General features: G+C 44.2%; 1 protein-coding gene across 1 annotated transcript; it reads left to right on the forward strand.

Moving 5' to 3' along the window:
* Positions 4,548-17,946, forward strand: TRIM40 (tripartite motif containing 40). Its single transcript, XM_013973971.2, has 6 exons — positions 4,548-4,763; positions 5,301-5,842; positions 15,049-15,144; positions 15,760-15,978; positions 16,271-16,293; positions 16,474-17,946. The coding sequence occupies exons 2-6, from the start codon at positions 5,498-5,500 to the stop codon at positions 16,715-16,717; spliced, it is 927 nt and encodes a 308-aa protein (XP_013829425.2). The 5' UTR covers positions 4,548-4,763; positions 5,301-5,497; the 3' UTR covers positions 16,718-17,946.

Below are 19,076 nucleotides of genomic sequence, written 5' to 3' on the forward strand. Positions count from 1 at the left end.
TCTGGCTGTGCTTCTCAGGAGAAGTCTTTCTATAGGACTCAAAATAAGGACTCTATCAACCTGGTGAATGACTAATAGCCTCAGTACATTTCAGGCTGTTTCCTCCATGCCACTGGGTAGAACCCAGGAGGTCCCACCTAGAACATGTTACTTTCACTAGCAGCTCCTAAGGCCTCTGCTGAATTCTCCTTTTTTCCTGAGTCTCCAGTCTTGAGCTCCTATTCCCCTCCCTTCCTTTTTCATAATCGTGGAGCAGATAGATTAAGGTTCAGCATTAGACTTTCTGCATTTTAAAATTCTTGGCTATTTCTGCTGTCAGATATCTCTCACTGGCACTGTCTTCCTAGGTCCCTGCCTTTTGCTGCTCTGCTGGCTGTCTCTCCTGGGCTATACCCCTCCTCCTCTTATATAGTTTTATGCCCTCTTCTCCTTCTTCCATCCCTCTTCCCGAATGTGCATATATCAGAGCTAACTTTCCACAGCCAGGTATGTCTTGCTCTGAGGAATTACAAGGCCAGATTGGAAACTCATTTTAAAATGAAAATTCCCAGGGCCCTGAGACATTCTGCCTCCCAGAGCGGAAAATAAGGTGCATCGTGTCTTGGGAGACAGCGCCACCTACTGCCCAATGAGAGACAGCTGTTTATTGCCTGTCAGGGTAAAATTGTTAGTTGTTCAGTCGTGTCTGACCCTTCGCGACCCCATGGATTGTAGCCCACCAGGTCCTTTGTCCATGGAATTCTCCAGACAAGAACACTGGAATGGGTTGCCATTTCCTTCCCCAGGGGATCTTCCCCACCCAGGGATCTAACCCAGGTTTCCTACAGTGCAGGCAGGTTTTTTACTGTCTGAGCCACCAGGGAAGCCCTGTTCTGGGTAAGGTGGCAAATAATCCAGGCAAGAATAATTTAGAATTGAAGTTGAGATGGTGATGAGACATACAAGGATGCACAGGAATTTTGACTCGGTAAGTACATCAAGACCATAGATAAAGATCTGGATGGCAGTGGAGCTCAGGGAGCTTACTGGACCTTCTTAAGGTTCACAGCTGCAAAGTGGTGGAGCAGGGATGGGAATCTGGCCCATCTGCCTTCAAAGTCCATGCAGCTCCACCTCATTGTGCTAGGATGCAGTTGATCCCCTGTAATGCATGGTCAGAGAGGTAAAAGGAAACCCAGGAGGCAGCAGAGGTGAGAATTTCAAGGAAGGGACTGCTGATGCTCTCATGTTTCAGAGTCATCACTTTGGATATGGACTGAGAAACCATCCTTAGGATTTAGTTGGAGCCTTGAAAGACTGCTTAAGATACCCATCAGTGGGCTTGGCTTCAGAAGGTATGTCTTCTGTGAGGGAAGACATAGTCCTGTTCCTCACGGAGCTAAGCATGAGCCAAAGTCAGAGAAGTTGGAAAAAAAATTTAACAGTAATAAATTAGGAGATGGCTCAGGGACTTCTCTAGGCTTCCCTGGTGGCTCAGCACTAAAGAATCCACCTGCCAGTGCCAGAGATATGGGTTCAATCCCTGGGTAGGAAAGATTCCCTGGAGAAGGAATAGCAACCCACTCCAGTACTCTTGCCTGGAAAAATCCCATGGATGGAGGAGCCTGGTGGGCTGGAGTCTATGGGGTCGCACAGAGTCGGACACGACTGAAGCTACTTAGCAGCAGCGGCAGCAGCAGCCAGTACTCTTGCCTGGGAAATCCTACAGACAGAGGAGCCTAGTGGGCTATAGTCCATGAAGTCTCAAAGAGACTTAGTTACTAAACAACAGCAAGGACTTCTCCAGTGGTCCAGTGTTAAGACTTGGTGCTGTCAACGCAGGGAGCACAGGTTAGATCCCTGGTCAGTGGCCAAAAGACAATTTTTTAGAAAAAGAAATTAGGAGGTGTTTCAGGACAAAGAATGATGCGTATAGACCTGCCAGCCCCTCTGACACCTTTGTGCAAGTTAGAATGGACCCCTCCCCTTCATCAGGGGCAATGCTGCTATGGGCTGCCGAGGTTCGTGGCTCTGTAAGTAGACGGTGGGCTGGGTCTCCTTGCTGCCTCATCCTATCTCTCAGGTGTTCTTATACAGTGCACAACTGTAAGTAGAGGCCCTGGAAGGATGAAGATTGAGTAGTTAGGAAGGTTTCATGCAGGAAACTGGGACATGAACAGAGCTTAAACTGATTCTAAGAATTTAAAGCAGCTACATGAAGAGGTAAGGGGCTTCTCTACTGGAAAGTGTCAGAGCAGGGCCAGAGTGAAGGAGAGGGAAAAGATGCAAATCACTGGGCCCCTGGCTCCAATATTTTAAAGTAGGTGAAATTAGATAAGATCACTCATTCAAGTGGCTCTCTATATGCAAGGAGCAAATGGCACCCACTCCAGTACTCTTGTCTGGAAAATCCCATGGACGGAAGAGCCTGGTAGGCTACAGTCCGTGGCGTCGCAAAGAGTCAGACACGACTGAGCAACTTCACACACACACACATGCTGAACAGACTGTGAGGCAGGGAAATAATAAGCACCCCTAACCGGTGTGCACTGGTTTGTAATTTCTGAAGCATCTCCATTCCCAACTGTGACATTTGATCCACTTTCCTGGGAAGGAGGCTGAGATTGTGGCTGTCTTGGCACATGAAGCTCCAAATCTCAGAATTAGGACCATAATCCAGATCTTTGGGGTAGTTAAAATTCCTTTCATTCTAGCCACAGATTTTTCTTCTTCTTTAAATGTAATTGTTTAAATAGATGATATCCTTGTTGTTGTCATTTAGTCACTAACTCATGTCTGACTCTTTGCAACCCTATGGACTGTAGTCTTCCAGGCTCTTCTGTCCATGGAATTCTCCAGGCAAGAATACTGAAATGGGTTGCCATTCCCTTCTTCAAGGGATCCTCCCAGCCACTATCCTCCCAAGTCAGATAATTATCAATCTATCTGACAATTCATCTTTCCATTTATTAAGACTTTATTGATCTTTTTGTAAGGGTAAGAAAAAATGTGAAACGATGACATTTTGTGGTGAAGAAGCCCATGGGCTAAGTGACAGATATCCAGATCTGAATCCCAACTCCCTGTTTACCCGTCTGTGGCCTCAGCAGATAACTTAATCTCTCCTCATTTTCCTTTCTCATATTATCTCATGAGATGTGACAAATTAGGAATGTGGAGGGGTCAAGGTTTAGAAATTGGTAACTAGATGAGGTAGTAAGAAGCTTGGGAGAGAGATGTAAGACAAGTTTGATGCCTGGATTTGTGACTTTGGGTGGTGAAGTCTGTTCTGACAAGGACCAGAGAATGGTTACCAGGGTGGTCCCCAAAAGGAAAAGTCACTGGATGTGAGCCAGTCAAGGAGCTTAAGGGCCTCAGGCCAGATGGTCAACTACATCGTCCTTGAAATCTCCCAGGATGACAGCAGGATTGCAAGGTAGGGTGGGGAAGAGCCCATGAGCTTCATTCACAAGACTCAGTGGCTCATCTGTAACAAATCAGGGGAATTGGCTCTGTGGAGGACGGCAAGGCAGAAGGAGAAAGTGGACCGCCAGAGCGCCACACACAGGTATTTTTATCTGGCTCTGGGGCATCACGCTCAGGAGGTGGTGGTATGGAGTGTGAAAGATGGTCACTCCATCTGTCACCCTGAGATTTGAGGGAGCCATCGCCTTTGATAAAAAGGCCAAGTAACTGTGACTATGGTGAAAGTAACTTTTTTTTAAACAATACCTTTTATGTATTATTTATTTATTTTTGGCTGTGCTGGGTCTTCATTGCTCTGTGGGCTTTACTCGAGTTGGTGAGGGGGGCCACTTCCGGCTGCCATGCTAGGGCTTATCACTGTGGTGGCTGCCCTTGTGGAGCATGGGCTCTAGACACACAGGCTTCCGTAGTTGTAGCACATGGGCTTTCTAGTTGCAGCTCCCCGGGCTCTGCAGCACTGGCCTCATGGATGGAGCTCACGGGCTTAGCTGCTCCATGGCGTGTGGGATCTTCCTGGACTGGGGATTGAACCCATGTCTCCTGCATTCCAGGCGGATCTTTACCACTGAGCCACCTAGGAAGCCTAAGTGACTTTTTAATAGGAACCCCACAGCAGACAGTGGCCAAGTGGGATTGAGGAAGGATAGTATGGAGTGAGATTTGAACAAGAATGTTGGACCTTTTAACAAAGCCTCAGGAACTCCCTGGAGGTCTAGTGGTTAGGACTGCACGCTTTCACTGCCAAGGACCCGGGTTCAGTGCTTGGTTGGGGAGCCAAGATCCCACAAATCTCACAGGGTGGCAAAAAAAAAAAAAAAAAAAAAAGCCTCAACCGGCAACTCTTATTAGTGTTATTCCCCATGGGCTCCCCCAGGGCAGGTGCTGAGACCAGCCTGACTGGAAGACAGTGGGTGGGCGCCTGGCGTTCCGGTATCATGAGCAGATGCCATGGTTCTGTGTCACCGACACCGACCACACCTGGATCCCGAGGTGTCTAAGCTGGGCTCTGGGATCATTCTGTGTCCTGACTGACTTCGTCTCATATTCACGTCTGAGGCACCAAGACTTTCCTCCTTCCTGTGTGCAAACAAGCCACACCTTTCACCGACCAAAGTCCATCTCACCCCTCGGTCAGTCACGCAGCTGTGGGAGGATGGGCCTCATCACCTCTCGCCCACTTTTACTAACACGTGAGCATATATAATTCGCACGGTTTAAAAAGAGCCAGTCGCCTGCTGGCCATCGCTCCAGATCTGGACCGTGAGACACGACCTGAAATCGCCGCGGGAGAAACTGAGGTAGGATACCAGAGGAGCTTTTCAGGAGGAGGACTAGACAAGAGGCTTGGGGATGAGGGGATGAGAGTTGAATGCAGTGTTTTAAGGGACATAGGGACGGGAGAGTACTTTCTTCCTTGGGTCGTTGGAGGTGGTTTGAAAGGAAGGGAAAAGGTCTCTGGACTTTTCTCTGTCCTTTTCTTCTTCTCTGTCCCTTTGATTGTGGAATTTGTATAACCCTGAAAGAGATGCTGGTTGACAGACCACAAGTCTTCAGGTATTGCAGTGTGGTACTCGACCAGCTCCTGCAGCTTCCCTCAACTGAGGGCAAATCAGAGACTTTCAACTTTGAAGTTTATGAAGCTCTGGCTTCTGACAGGGACACTCCGGCCTCTTTGAGCTGTAAAAATATTCACAGAAAGTTCTGAAGAGAGGAAACATGCTCTTTGAATCACCTACTTCCTCTAGGTGTATGAAAAAGAGTGATTTTATGTCTAGTAAAGACTAGGAAACCAGAGGGGAGCGTGAGAGATGACGTATTTCTGGAACTTGTTGCAGGATGGTGATTTCCGTGGTCCACGCTACGCTCTGTTGCTGAAGAGCAGGTGGTTGCTTGAAATTGGAGGGCTGAGTTTTGTCCTGTCTCCGGGGCTGCCTCCTCCTTAGCTGGACTGTCAAGGGTCGCAGGCCGTCCAAAGTTCCTGTGGGGAAGGAGGCCCTAGCAGACGGGACGCTGGCAGTGTGGGGTGGAGGCCATGGGCTCCCTGCGGCAGGACCGCCGGGAAGAGGGCGTCTGCCCCATCTGCCAGGAGGGCCTGAAGGAGGCAGTGCGCACCGACTGCGGCCACCTCTTCTGCCGGGCCTGCCTGGCCCAGCACCTGGAGAAGGCCTCGGCCTCCGGAGTCCGAAGCTGCCCCCTCTGCCGGAAGCCCTGTTCCGAGGGGGTCCTGGGGGCCGGCTATACCTGCGATAGCCACCAGAAGAAGGTGTGCTGGTTCTGTGAGGAGAGCAGAAGTCTTCTGTGCGTGGAATGCCTGGTGAGCCCTGAACACAAGTCTCACAATGAACTGACCATTGAAAATGCCATCAGCCACTACAAGGTAACGCGAGGTCACTGTCGCCATGCCCCTGCCACCACCTCCCCGAGTTACTCCTTTCTGCTCCCTGTCCTTGATCCCGGGCATGTCCTAGAGGTTCAATAACTGACACTTGTCTTCGTTTCTTCTGCTTTATCCTGTTTTAGACCTTTGTCTTCATTTCCCTGTGTATATCTTGCTACTGATGTTAAAGTTTCAATGTATTACTGGGAGTCTGAGAGGAGACACTGTCACGTGACATCAGATTCCCAGGAAGAGTGAACTCCTCACACTTCTCATCTGTAGTATGAAGGAGCTGGACTAAATAAGGCAAAACCCTTTTAATATTAAGACTATATGGTTCCCTTGATTGACAGTACTAGGATATTGGCCAGAAGTCTGATTTTTTTTGCAACCCCATGGACTGTAGCCTGCCAGGCTCCCCTGTCCATGGGATTACCCAGGCAAGAACACTGGAGTGGGTTACCATTTCCTTTTCCAGGAGATCTTCCCAACTCAGGGGTCAAACTTACATCTGCTGCTTGGCAGGGGAATTCTTCACCACTGCGCCACATTTACATATGTTAACAATTATCCTGTAAATATATTGAAACTTGGAAATTAGTACATGATTCTCTCTTTTCCTTCTTCCTTTGTCTTTTTTTTCTTCCTTCCTATAGTAACTATTTTTATTCTATTAAAAAAAGTTTTATCATCAAAGTGGTACATTCAGACAACACTGTAATGTATAAAGTCATAACTAAAAATCTTTCTTCCTGTTTTCCCCCATTCTCAGCCCCTAGAAGTAACCATTTTTAGATTTTTGTGTACAATTCTTTCAAAAAAATGTGTGTATGAACTCTGTCTAAAACATAGACATACAAGGATTCTCTACATATCTTTCTGTAACTCATTTTTATCATCTAAAAATACATCTTGGACATTATTTAATTTTCCCATCAGTACCTTTAGATCTTATGAATTCAGTAACTGCATGGTGTTCAGCTCTATGAATGTACCGTAAATTGGCTGGTATTGAGTTGTCTATAGGTTACTGTTTTGAGGTCACAAGAAATGTTGCAATGAGTATCCTTCAACATTTATTTTAAAGGACTTAGAATAGCCAAGATATATTTTGATGAAAGAATAAGATAGCTTCCAAATTATGATCAGTTTTCCTGCCATCATTTACTATGGAATAACCCATAGTCCCCCGCTTATTTGAATCCCAACTTTATAGTATGCCATGGGTGCATATAGACTTGCATATTTTCTTGACTCTATTCTGTTCTATTCTATTTCTGCCTGGCTGTAAAACCATTTTTAAAACTGTCCTTTTCCAATGTATTTTAGTGTCAGGTAGGTCTTAGAACTGTCAGAATATTCTTATTTTTCAGAATTTTTGTGGATATTTATATATGCCTATTTTGCCAATTAGCTTTAACATTTTTCAAACCAATCTTCCCCCTCTCCCCCACCCCCAACTTAGTTTCCATTTGATTGGATGGAAAATTGACATATTTTCACCATGGTGTCTTTCTATCCAATAATGAAGGATGAATTTACAAAGCTTTCTTTCAGATTCTTGACTTTTTGAACACATTTTGAAACAGAATGAGAAAGTGAGGAGTCCAGATCAAGGGTGACTATGGGAAGGGAGAGAAATAACTCAGAAAACCAAAGAGGCCAAGTTCTCTAGATCTAACATCATTCCCTCTAAGTGTAGGGGATCACAGGAGGGCAGAGGGCGGTCTCCCACCTGCTGATGGGCCAGTGACTATATGGGAAAATCTATTCACTCACTCAGTGATTTATTCAGGTCTGTGCTTTGCGTATGATGTCATGCCAGGCATTGTTGGAACTATAAAGATGATTCATAATCTCTGTCCTCAAGTCTACATTTAAATTATGACAAGGAACCTGAAGTAAATAAAGAACAATATTTGTTTAAGAAAGACTTGAGTAAGTTCCTGCAGTGTATCAGTAACTACCTTGCATGCTAGGAATACAATGCTGAACAAGTCAGATGCCATCCCTCCTGCCAGGGATTTTCCAAAGAAAGACAGGCAAGAAATCAAATGACAAGTCTTGTATGATCTAGGAAGAAAACAAACAGGAATCAAAGATGGAGAGTAATGGGTGACCCCTGTGGTCCGTGAGGGCCTCATGGAGGAGGTGGCACTGGTGCTGAGACCAGGGAAAAGAGAAGGCGGCCAGTGGAAAGACTGGGCAGAAGGAAATACAGATTTGGGAGCCCAAAATCTGGAAATGTCTTGTTGTACTTGAAGAGTTTATAATTAGAGTGTGAATTGACAGCATCTACTGACAGATTAGAAGTGGGGTGAGGGAATGAAGGGAATCAAAAGATGACTTCATGAGTTTCTAGTGTGAGAAACTAGATGGATGATGGAAAGATAAGGACTGAGGAGAACAGGTTTGAACGAACCGTCAAGTTTCATTTAAGACAAGTCGAGTCCAAGTTGAGACACATCAAAGCAGGATCTTAGATATGCAGCTGGCTAAGAAATCTGAATCTCCAAAGAGAGTCTGGGGTAGTATTCCCAGAACCTAGGACAGGGTGCCATCAAAATAAAGATAATATTTAAGGGAATTCCCTGGCAGTGCAGTGGTTAGGACTCCATCCTAACCCTCCCTGGTCAGGGAACTAAAATCCCACAAGTCATGCAGAGCAGTCAAAAAAATAAATGAAAGTAAATAAAATAAATTTTAAAAGATAATATTTAAAACTAAGGGAATTGCTGCAATATCCCCAGGAGAGAATCTAGGGAGAAAAGAGTTTCCAGAACAAGGTCCTGAGAAAGGCCATCACTTAGCCGTAAGATGGAGGGAGACCCAGTAAGGGAGGCTTGGACTGAGCCACTAGCAAGGCTTGAGAAAAGCTAGGGAAGTGGTGTTCCAGACGCTAAGAAAGAAGTGACTGCAGAGTACATTGAATGATGCTGAGCCATCTAGTTAGATGCGCGAGGGCAAAGAAGTGGATGCTGGGCTGGGAGGAGGCACACTCTGTCCATTGAGACAGTGGGGAACGAAAGAAGTCATCTGCAAGGGGAGGGAGTCTTGCAATTTGGGAGGTGACTCACGTGTTGTGATTTGAGCCACTGAAATGAACTGAACTGAATATGTGAGAAAGAACACCAGCTGTGTAGTTAGAGGCGGGGATGTGGAAGGTTTGAAAAGAGTGAAGCTGTAGTAGGTTGAGTTTGGAAAAGTGAACCTGTCTATGAGTGAAACCGAGTGGGACTGGAATGTGGCATGGAGCACTAACTTGATTTTTGAAACTAGGGATTCAGTGTTCTCTGTTCAAATGTTATTATGCAGTTTTGATACTTTCTGCTTTTTGGTTTATTTCTAAATGTAGCAGCATTTCACCAAATATTAATTTTTGTCCTTGATGTTCTTGCTGACTGTCTTTTCAGAAGGATTTTCTTATGTGACGTTTCTAAGCATGATGGAGAATTCCGTGAAATTTTAATTGGTATCACACTAAATTTTTTGCCTACATTAAGAATTATTACTTTTATGGACCTACACAGTCTTGACCAATAGCGGGATATATTAATATCACCAGTGTTTTCCTTTATGTCGCTGAATCAGATGTTATATTTCTTAATTTAAATCTCATATTGAGGGTAGCTATATATTTCATAACAGTAATTTTTTGGGGCAATTGGTACATTGTAGATCCAAATGAGAGTCTTTGCTGAATTCCTATATCCTTTAACTTAATTTCCTGACATTTCCCATATGTGTGATCATGTGGACATTGTCGGGTTTAATCATCAACACCATTTTTCCTCATAAAATATAATAGATTATACTATAATCTATATTCTGGGACTTGTTCTGTAAGGAGCATGTTTTTTGAAAATTGGTCTTTTTGTTTTCTTGGTGACTGTATAGGGAAAGGTAACTTTTTGCCTTCTAACCACTTTTTGTTTGATGCATATAGTTAGTAAGTCATTTGAGAGGATTTTCAGTGTTGCTAGGTTCTCATGTTTCATCACTACTTACTACTCTTTTTGGTCAAAATTTTTTTATTGTGAAATCACATTTTAGGATCACAGACTTAAAAAAAGCATTTATGAATTCAAAACAGATCTTGAACCATTGCTTACCTTTCAATTTGTCTTTTTTTCCTCAAACTCCCTGAGGAATATTTTAGCAAGACAAAAGTTTGTAAAATTTTGCTTTTTAATTCTAATGAGTACCTTATTCACAAAATATGCACACACTAAATACTATCTTAATGCAAAACTGGATGAATAAATATTTTTTTTAAAAAGGACTTTACCTTATTCATTTTGAATACTGTAAATGATAGATCTGAATTATCTTCGATTATTTCATGCATTTATCTTTATTGCTGTTATCTTTGTTTACTTTTTTATTTACACAATGTTCATAGTTGACTATAAACTCTTCATTAAATTTTAAGCTACTCCAGAAGACAGGACTGTGATGTTTTGAACCAGATCTTAGGAACAGGCCTGACTTTGACAGGCAGAAACAGATAGCATTCCTGGCAGAGGGAAGTAAAAGAGAGGTGTGGCTGTATGGGGTGTGTTTGGGAAACCACAAGCAACTCCATTTGGCTCCTGTGAAGAACATGAAGAAAGTAGGGAGAGGGAACACAGAAAATATAATTGGGTTATGGTGGGGTCTTGGATATTGGGTTAAGGATTTGGGGCTTATATTTGACAATAAGAAACTCTTGTGAAGACAGGAGTAAAACAGGTAAAAGACAAAACATGACTGAGAATTCAGGTTGGATGACAGGCAGAATCGTGGCTCCAAGGACAGAAATATGGCAGTCAAGAGTAGTGGATTGCGAAAAAGGGTGGGGAAGAAGATAAAGTTTGATTACTCCAGAATGAGTTTGATTACTCCAGACTGAGTTTGAACTGCCAGCAGGGCAGTGGGAGATACTTAGGTCTCAGCTAGAAATAGGATTGACTGTTAGGACAAACATCTTTCAGGAAATTATGATAAAATCTGAAGCCTGAAATTAAGGACGTAGTTCAGCAAAAGAAACAACCTCGCAAAGGTCAAGGAAGGACAGGGTGTGAGAGGTGGGTAGAGTCGGGTGGGGAGAATCATAGCAAAGAAGAGGAGCCTGAGAAGAAGGCACCTCCGAAGCTTCTTTCCTGGAGTTCACTGGTGACCTTGGAGAGAGCAGTTTCCAAAGAGTGATAAGAAGCAAAGATAGATGCTGGGGAGCAAAAGGGCACGAGGATGTGAAGACAGTGAGAACCGCCTACTCCTTCAAGAAATGTAGTTGTGACACCAGAGAGAGTACATGGAAGGGGTAACAAGGTGAAGGTTATTTGCTTGTTTCAACTTTGTGAGACCTGAACTTTCATGCTTACACATTCCCCAGCCCACCTGAGCCTCCACCCTCACCAGCGAGGCCCCTGAGTGAAATTCACATGCCCTTCCTTCTGTTTTATTCCTTCTCTGTTGGGAAATGCATGCAGGTAACACCCAGTGACGTGACAAATGTTTAATAAATTCTTAGTGACATCACTGTCTCTTCTGCTTACTCTTTGTTTGCTTGAATGTCCTTGCTGATGTCTCACCCATAGCCCTTTGACTTTGGTTCTATCTTCTGAATCTCAGGGCCAGAAAGAACTTTCAAAGTCATCTTGTCCAACCCCAGCCTCTACGTGTACATCTCCAGTGATGCAGGACACTTCTTTTCCAAAGAGGAAGTGAAGCAAAATAACAGGGGAAAAAAGGAAGAAATATCCCCCATGAACAGCCAACAACAAAATCCCCCTCCCCCATTTTTTTTTTTTTTTGACCTAAATTGAGACAGATTTACGTAGTGAAACACACACTCTTCAGTTAATAGCACACTCTTATCTTTAGTCTGGGCTTCCCCTGTGGCTCAGTTGGTAAAGGATCCACCCCCAGTGGGTTCGATGCCTAGGTTGGGAAGATCTCCTGGAGAAGGGAATAGCTACCCACTCCAGAGAAGGCAATGGCACCCCACTCCAGTACTCTTGCCTGGAAAATCCCATGGATGGAGGAGCCTGGTAGGCTGCAGTCCATGGGGTTACAAAGAGTCGGACACGACTACGCAACTTCTTTCACTTTTCACTTTCATGCATTGGAGAAGGAAATGGCAACCCACTCCAGTGTTTTTGCTTGGAGAATCCAGGGACGGCAGAGCCTGGTGGGCTGCCATCTCTGAGGTCGCACAGGGTCAGGCACGACTGAAGCGACTTAGCAGCAGCAACAGCAGTAGCAGCAGCCAGTAATATGGCCTTGAGAATCCCATGGTTTGTACAGTATTCTGGCCTGGAGAATTCCATGGACTGTATAGTCCATGGGACCACAAAGAGTCGGACACAACTGAGCGACTTTCACTTTCTATCTTTAGTCCACAAATCCTGTTTTTGTTTTGTTTGTTCCATTTAATTTAATCATTGTTCCTCTTTCTTCCATGGTAACTAGTTAGTGTTTGTTATATTTTTATTAGTAGACAGTTTGCAAAACACACATTGCTGCATTGTGTGTTTATATATTGAATTAACAAAATTACATGATGGGACTCATTCTATTTTTTCCCCCTCGACTGGACCCCTTGTGGGATCTTAATTCCTGAGCAGGTGTTGAACCTATGCCCTCTGTGGTGGAAGCGTGGAGTCTTAACCACTGGACCACCAGGGAAGTCTCTACTGCTTGCTTTCCGTTCTACCATGAATTTGAGATCAGTTCACGTTCTGTGGGTCACATGGTCCATTGTTTCTGATCGCTGCACAGTGTTTCACAGCAGGCACCTTCCTCATTTTACCCATCTGTTTCCCGGGAATGGACTCTACGTGATTCCAACTCTGTTACCATAAACAGTGCTGTAGCAGACACATTATCTTAGAACCTGAGTGAGGACTTCTCTGGGATTTTTATCCAGAAACGGGACCACCGGATGATAGAGGAAAGCACACCTAGGTGGCCAAGACCCGCAACAGAATGCTATGCTAGTGTGCATCTCACCAGCCTGCAGTGTGGTCCTTACACCCACACACATCCCATCTTACCCAGGTGTTATCCGGTTGTCTAATTTTTTATTAATCTGATGAGGGTCAAGTAACATTCCATTGTATTAATTTCCATTTCTCTAATCACTGATGAGTTTGGGCATCCCTTCTGTAAACTAACTGTTCATATTCTTTCCAAATTTTTCTTTTGATTTCCTGGCTTCTTATTTATTTCTAGGCTTTCCTTTTATTTATTTATGTATTTATGGCTGCACTGTGCGACTTGTGGGATCTTAGTTCACCAACCAGGGACTGAATCCAGACCCACGGCAGTGAAAGCATTGAATCTCAACCACTGGACTGCCAGGGAACTCCCTAGGCTTTCCCTTGATGTCCTGTGTATAAGAAGTCTCTTGTTGGTTTTAAACACTGCAAATATTATCTCCTAGTCTGTCATTTCTCTGTTAGTCTTGTCCATAGTGTTGTTATTGAACAGAAATATTTAATTTTTAAGGTCATCAAATTAAATCATTGTCTCATGGTTTGTGCTTTGGGGATTTTATTTAAGACAATTTTTCCCTACCCCCAGGCCACAAATTTATTCTTTAATATTATGTTCTATTAACTTTATAGTTTTCCTTTCATGCTGTCTTTAATCCATCTAGAGTTCTGGATAAGCATTTGGCTTTCTCTGTTGTTGTAAGCCAGTTTCTCAACACCATCTCCTACAGATTTTGTCTCCTCTCTTACTGATCTATATACTACTTTTTATTTTATTTTATTTCAGTTTTATTGATATATGATTGACAAACAGTAGTATAAAAGTTTAAGGTATACAGTTGATTTGATGTATTTTCATAACAAAATGATTATTACAGTAAGTTTGGTGAACATCCATTATCTCCTATAGATATGAAATTAAAGAAATTTTTAAAAAACTTTCTTGTGATCAGAACTCTTAGGATTTACTCTTAACCACTTTCATATATAACATACAGCTGTGTTGATTATATTTATCATGTTGCACATCCATCTCTAGCACATATTTATCTTATAAGTGGAAGCTTGTACCTTTTGACTGCCTTTATCCAATTCACTCTCTTCCTATTCTCTACCTCTGATAACCACAAATCTGATTTCTTTCTTCTGTTTGTTCGTTTTGAAAGTACAATTGACCTGCAACACTATGTTAGTTCCTCTTATACAACATAGTGATTCAACATTTCTATACATTTCAAAATGATCGCCAGGACAAGTTTAGTTACAGTATGTCACTATACAAAGATATGACAGTTACTGACTATATCCTCCACACTGTACATTCCATACCTGTGACTCGTTTCTTTGTATTTTTTCTTTTTAAAGTCTTTTGTAAACATGGGTCTCTCCCTGAGCTCTCTCTTCTTTCATTTTCTAAATGTTCTTGCCCCAGCACCGAACTGTTTTATTACTAAAGTTTTGTATGCCCTTTTATCCAGCAGGGCAAATACATTTTGTCACCGGTCTAAAAAGGGATGACAAGGAGATTGTTTCCAGAATCTTTTGCTGTCACCTCCACCCTGGACTTTTCTTCCATTTTGAGTCAATAAAGGCCTGTGTTGATATCGGTATCAGCTTTGTTTATTTTTGCTTCCTACATAGTTTTTCAAAAACCTGAAAGTTAATTTTTTAGAAACTGAAATCATTCATTATATCCTTAGTTTCCCGGACACAGTGACCCATCCAGACACTGATTTAAGGTTTAGAGAGAGGTCCCATGCCTTCCTGGGCTACAAGTTTACCTCTAATAGAGGATTCTTGTCCAACCCAGCCAGGGTTGGGGGAGTGGTACCAGAGGCTTTGCATCTCCTCTCTAAGTCAGTTCTCGCTAGATTGGCTTCACTTGTTGATGAGAAGTAGTAAGAGTTGCCAACAATCAACACAAAACTTGTAGATGTTGGGAGAAAAACACCCTGAATTCAGAGTAGAAAATGTTCTGTTACTATCTGTTATTCCTGTGTAGTTAAGGCTTAAAAAAAAAAAAAAAAAAACTATCTCTTTTCACCATCATCATCCATTAAATAAACTCTTGTATTTCTTCCCCCAAGGATGACACATAGAAAGCTGCCTCTTTTTAGGCAAAATTTTCCTTTAGCCTCATCCTGGGATCAGGACACCCACCGCCCCCCACCCCCCAGTGGGCATCACCCTCACCCGTGGTCTGATCATTAAGCATGTCTGTCTCCCTAGGAACGACTCAATCGCAGGGTCAGGAAGCTCAGAAAGGACATCTGTGAACTCCAGAGGCTCAAAACTCAGGAGGAGGAGAGACTGCAGGAGATGAAGGTGGGTTTCTTAGAGTCTCAGGAAGGACTCCAGTCTGGCCATCTGTCTGTCTGGAGCAGTCTGCTGCAGGGGGTGCACCTGGAGGCTGGAAACATGGGTGCTGGGCTCCATCTTGGGATTTGTTGGCTGAGTGGCCTGGGGCAAGTCAAACCCTCTGAACTTCATGTGGTTTATATGTTTAATGAAAGCCAGTCCTGCTCCACCTGGTTCAAGGTAAGAATCAGAGACAAGCAGACTATCAATTGAAAATTACTCCGCAAACCATAAGGCTCTTTCTCTGTCTCTGGCCATCTACCTTTCTGTCTCTCTGTCCCTCACCTTATGACCCGAGAGGGTTAAAAGGCAGTGGGAGGATATAGCAGAGTCTGTGTGTGTGTGTGTGTGTGTGTGTGTGTGTAACATGCACGTGTGGATGTTCACAAGGGTGTTAGGTGGGGAGAAGGGGTCCTGGCGTTTTTGAAGAACGTGGCTGCCTCTTTAACACCCATGACAGGCAGAGTCAATGTCATGAAGGGAGGAGGACTGGGAAATCAGCATACTCAGTGCTCAGAGGCGGAGGGCCAGGCGGAGCCTTCTGACATCAGATCTTACAGAATTCCTTTTCTGGAGTTTCAGGCAGATCGTGGGACCCACAGGCTGGAGGCTGAGCTGGAACAGCAACCCCAAACCAGAAGAGAGCCGGATGCCTCCGCTCAGCGGCAGCCAGACCAGCAGGGGGATGTGTCAGCAGAGCTGTCCAGAATCCGTGGCATCTCCGAGGCATTATGTCAGCTCAGCAGCCTGGTCACTAATCTGGAGGGGATGGCCAAAAAACTGGACACCAGCCTGCTGAAGGTGCATATCCTGGGGTGCCTTCCAAAGCCTGGAATTCTCCCCAAATAGTGGGCAGCCTACCTGTAGTATCCCTCTGGGAGGTGTAAGAAGAGACTTCTCTGTGACACGTGGTGGTGACCTGTCCAGGCTGCCCAATGCTGCTGCAGCAGAGGGTGGGTACACAGAAGGGGTGCACCCCTCCAGTCCTCAAGGTGGCAGTCCCGAGTGCCATCCTCTACTGGGGTGGGGAGGGGACTTGGAGGGAACAGGAACCTGAGAACCAATGGTGACTCTCACTCTTTCTCTCTCCTAGGATGCCAGTGACCTACTGAACAGGTATGAGCTGTCCCATCTCCCTTCCTACATGTGCTTCCACACACAAACCCACACCAACCTAGCTGTGTGGGGGGGCTTTCTCAAGGTCAAGGAGTTACACTGTTCCTTTAACTTACATCTTCATGCTACATGGACAGTGGAAGAGTCAACAGAATATACTGAAGGATTTTTTGTTTCTAGGAGTGCTCCAGAGCAATTAGAGGCTATTTATCCCAACTTAGAGAAAAGAATCAACGAGTCACTTGTCCAGCCATCTTCAGCAGCTCTGACCTGTTCATCCCCGGGCCATCTCATCTCAGACTCACCTCACCCTCCTGGCTCTCCTTCCCCCAACCTGTGCAGCCTCCCATTAGGTCTGCCTGGTGGCCCCTCAGACCTGCCATCTCCTGAACATGACCTCCATTCCTCGTCGCCAGAACTGTGACCTGATGCCTGACCCTCAGAACCCTGGACAATAGTCATTGCCTCTCTTCTAAACCAGGCTTGTAGTTTGGCTCCCACTGCAGAGGTCAGGATCCAAGCCCTCCTTTTCCTGTGAAATGATGGTAGCACTCATCTCTCACCATCACATATTGAAATGGGAGCATCCAGACATTTGAATGGTACGTGCTCACAATGGTGAGGCCACCTCTGCACGTGGAGCCCGTGCATCTGTTGGAAGGAACATTCCTTCTGAGCTCCTGTAGCACCTGGTATCTGTACCACTCACCTAGCACTTTTATTATTTTTGTGATGGACAGACTCTACAGTGACCTCTCACGATTCTCCCTTCATGGTGTTCATACCCTTGTGTGATCCTCTCTCCCTGAGTGTGAGCAGAACCTGTGACTTGCTTCTAATCAATGGAATATGGCAAAGGGGATGGGCTGGCACGTCACGGACTGCGTTACACGAGTGGGACGCCTCCTTGTTAACACTCTCACTCTTGAGATTCTCCTTGCTGGACTGATGATGTGAGTGACTCTGCGGCCAGCAGGCAGCCTCCAGGAGCTGAGAGCAGCCTCCAGCCTTCAGCCAACAGGAAGCAGAGGCCCTCAGTCTTGCAGCTGCCAGAAAATTAATTCTGCCAACTGCCTAAATGAACTTGGAAGTGGATTTTTCCCCAGTTGAGTCTCCAGAGGAGAACTCAGCCCAGTTGACACCTTGATTGCAACCTCATGAGACCCTAAGCAGAGAACCCAAACTTCTGATCCACAGAAACTGTGAGGTAAAAGATGTCATGGAAATTACGATATAATGAATACAGATCAATGAATAGTACCTTTGTATGTTAATCATTTGTGCATCACTTCTTTGGGTGAGTAATAACAGTGACCCAACCCGCATCCATCTCACCTGTCTGATGTATAAAATGGGGCTATTTTTTAAAACGGGACTATTAATAATACCTACCTCATAGGGTTGTTGTGATCAATAAATGAGTAATATATTAAAAAATATTTATTTACAGTGACTGGTCAGAGTGAGCTCTCTATGTGTTCGTTATTACTACTAACATTTTTTAAATCTTTAGTTCTTCCTTCGGGAACTACTTGTGTCCCCTCCAGCACCTTCACCATAGCTTCCCATGAAGCTTGGTTAGTGGTGGGAAAGTCCCATTTTCCTTATTTACGTGTCTGATCTTATAATAAACTTTTCTGTTATTTGAACTAACTTGAATGAGTTGTCATTCCTTTTAATAGCGCTGTTACAGTGTAAGCTGTGAAAAAATCATGTAAACATGTGGATGTCCCACCAAGTGTGCACAGTCCTTTGGGGGTGTTGGAGAGGGTGATGGGGAGCTTGGGGCTCTGGACTCCAGCACTTCCTGGAGGAGGGAACCTTGAGACCAGACTGTGACAAGCAGAGCGTGGAGGCTCATGGAGCTACCTTATCTTGAAGTCACCGTGTTTTAGGATCGATCCACTTCCTCAGCACTGAGTCCACACTCCAAACAAATGAACTTCAATTACCCTGCAAGTGCTGATAGACCAACACGAGTATTTTCACTCACTAGCAGTTTTATTTCTCAGTGTAAAAAATATAAATTGATTTCTGAATCCAAGTCCCTTGTTGGGAGCATGTCCAATAATAAAATATTCACACCTACTGGTGGACCCATTTCTGAACAAGGTAGCCTGGTGGCTAAGAGCTCTTGGGTCTGACATAGATCAAAATCCTGGGTGCATGATTTTGGCTGAGCAAGTACCCCAAATTCACCAGGTCTCAGCATTTTTAACTTTAAAATGTAGATAATAATAGGAGCTACCTGGGTCACTAAGATTAAGTGACATAATACATGTAAAGTCCTTCAACAGGCCAAGATCTCTCTTTAAGGTCTAATGTATCCTTTAAATACATATATATATTTAATTGGAGGATAATTGCTTTACAATGCTATCTTGTTTAGGCTGGGATCTTCATACACATTTACCCTAGAGGCTAACAGTCATTTTTAAAAACACAACTAAAACCAGTGAAAAATAAACAGAAAAAGACAATCCACTTTTTGGTGGAATCTCAGGTCTGAGGACTTGGGGTATGTTTTACCATTATATAAGGACATGCACGTGCCTTTTCCTTTTTTTTTTTTTTTTGACTACACATTTTACCTGAAATACTGAACACTCCCAGAAAAAGCAATTGTACCTTCATTTTCCAATTCCTGGCTCCCGATCTCCCCATGTTTTCTACTCGCTAAACTGAGGGCTTCCCTCATAGCTCAGCCCATAAAGAATCTGCCTGCAATGCAGGAGACCTGGGTTCGATTCCTGGGTCAGGAAGATCCCCTGGAGAAGGAATGG

This window comes from Capra hircus, chromosome 23 (genome assembly GCF_001704415.2).
Source record: "Capra hircus breed San Clemente chromosome 23, ASM170441v1, whole genome shotgun sequence".
Taxonomy (NCBI): Eukaryota; Metazoa; Chordata; class Mammalia; order Artiodactyla; family Bovidae; genus Capra; species Capra hircus.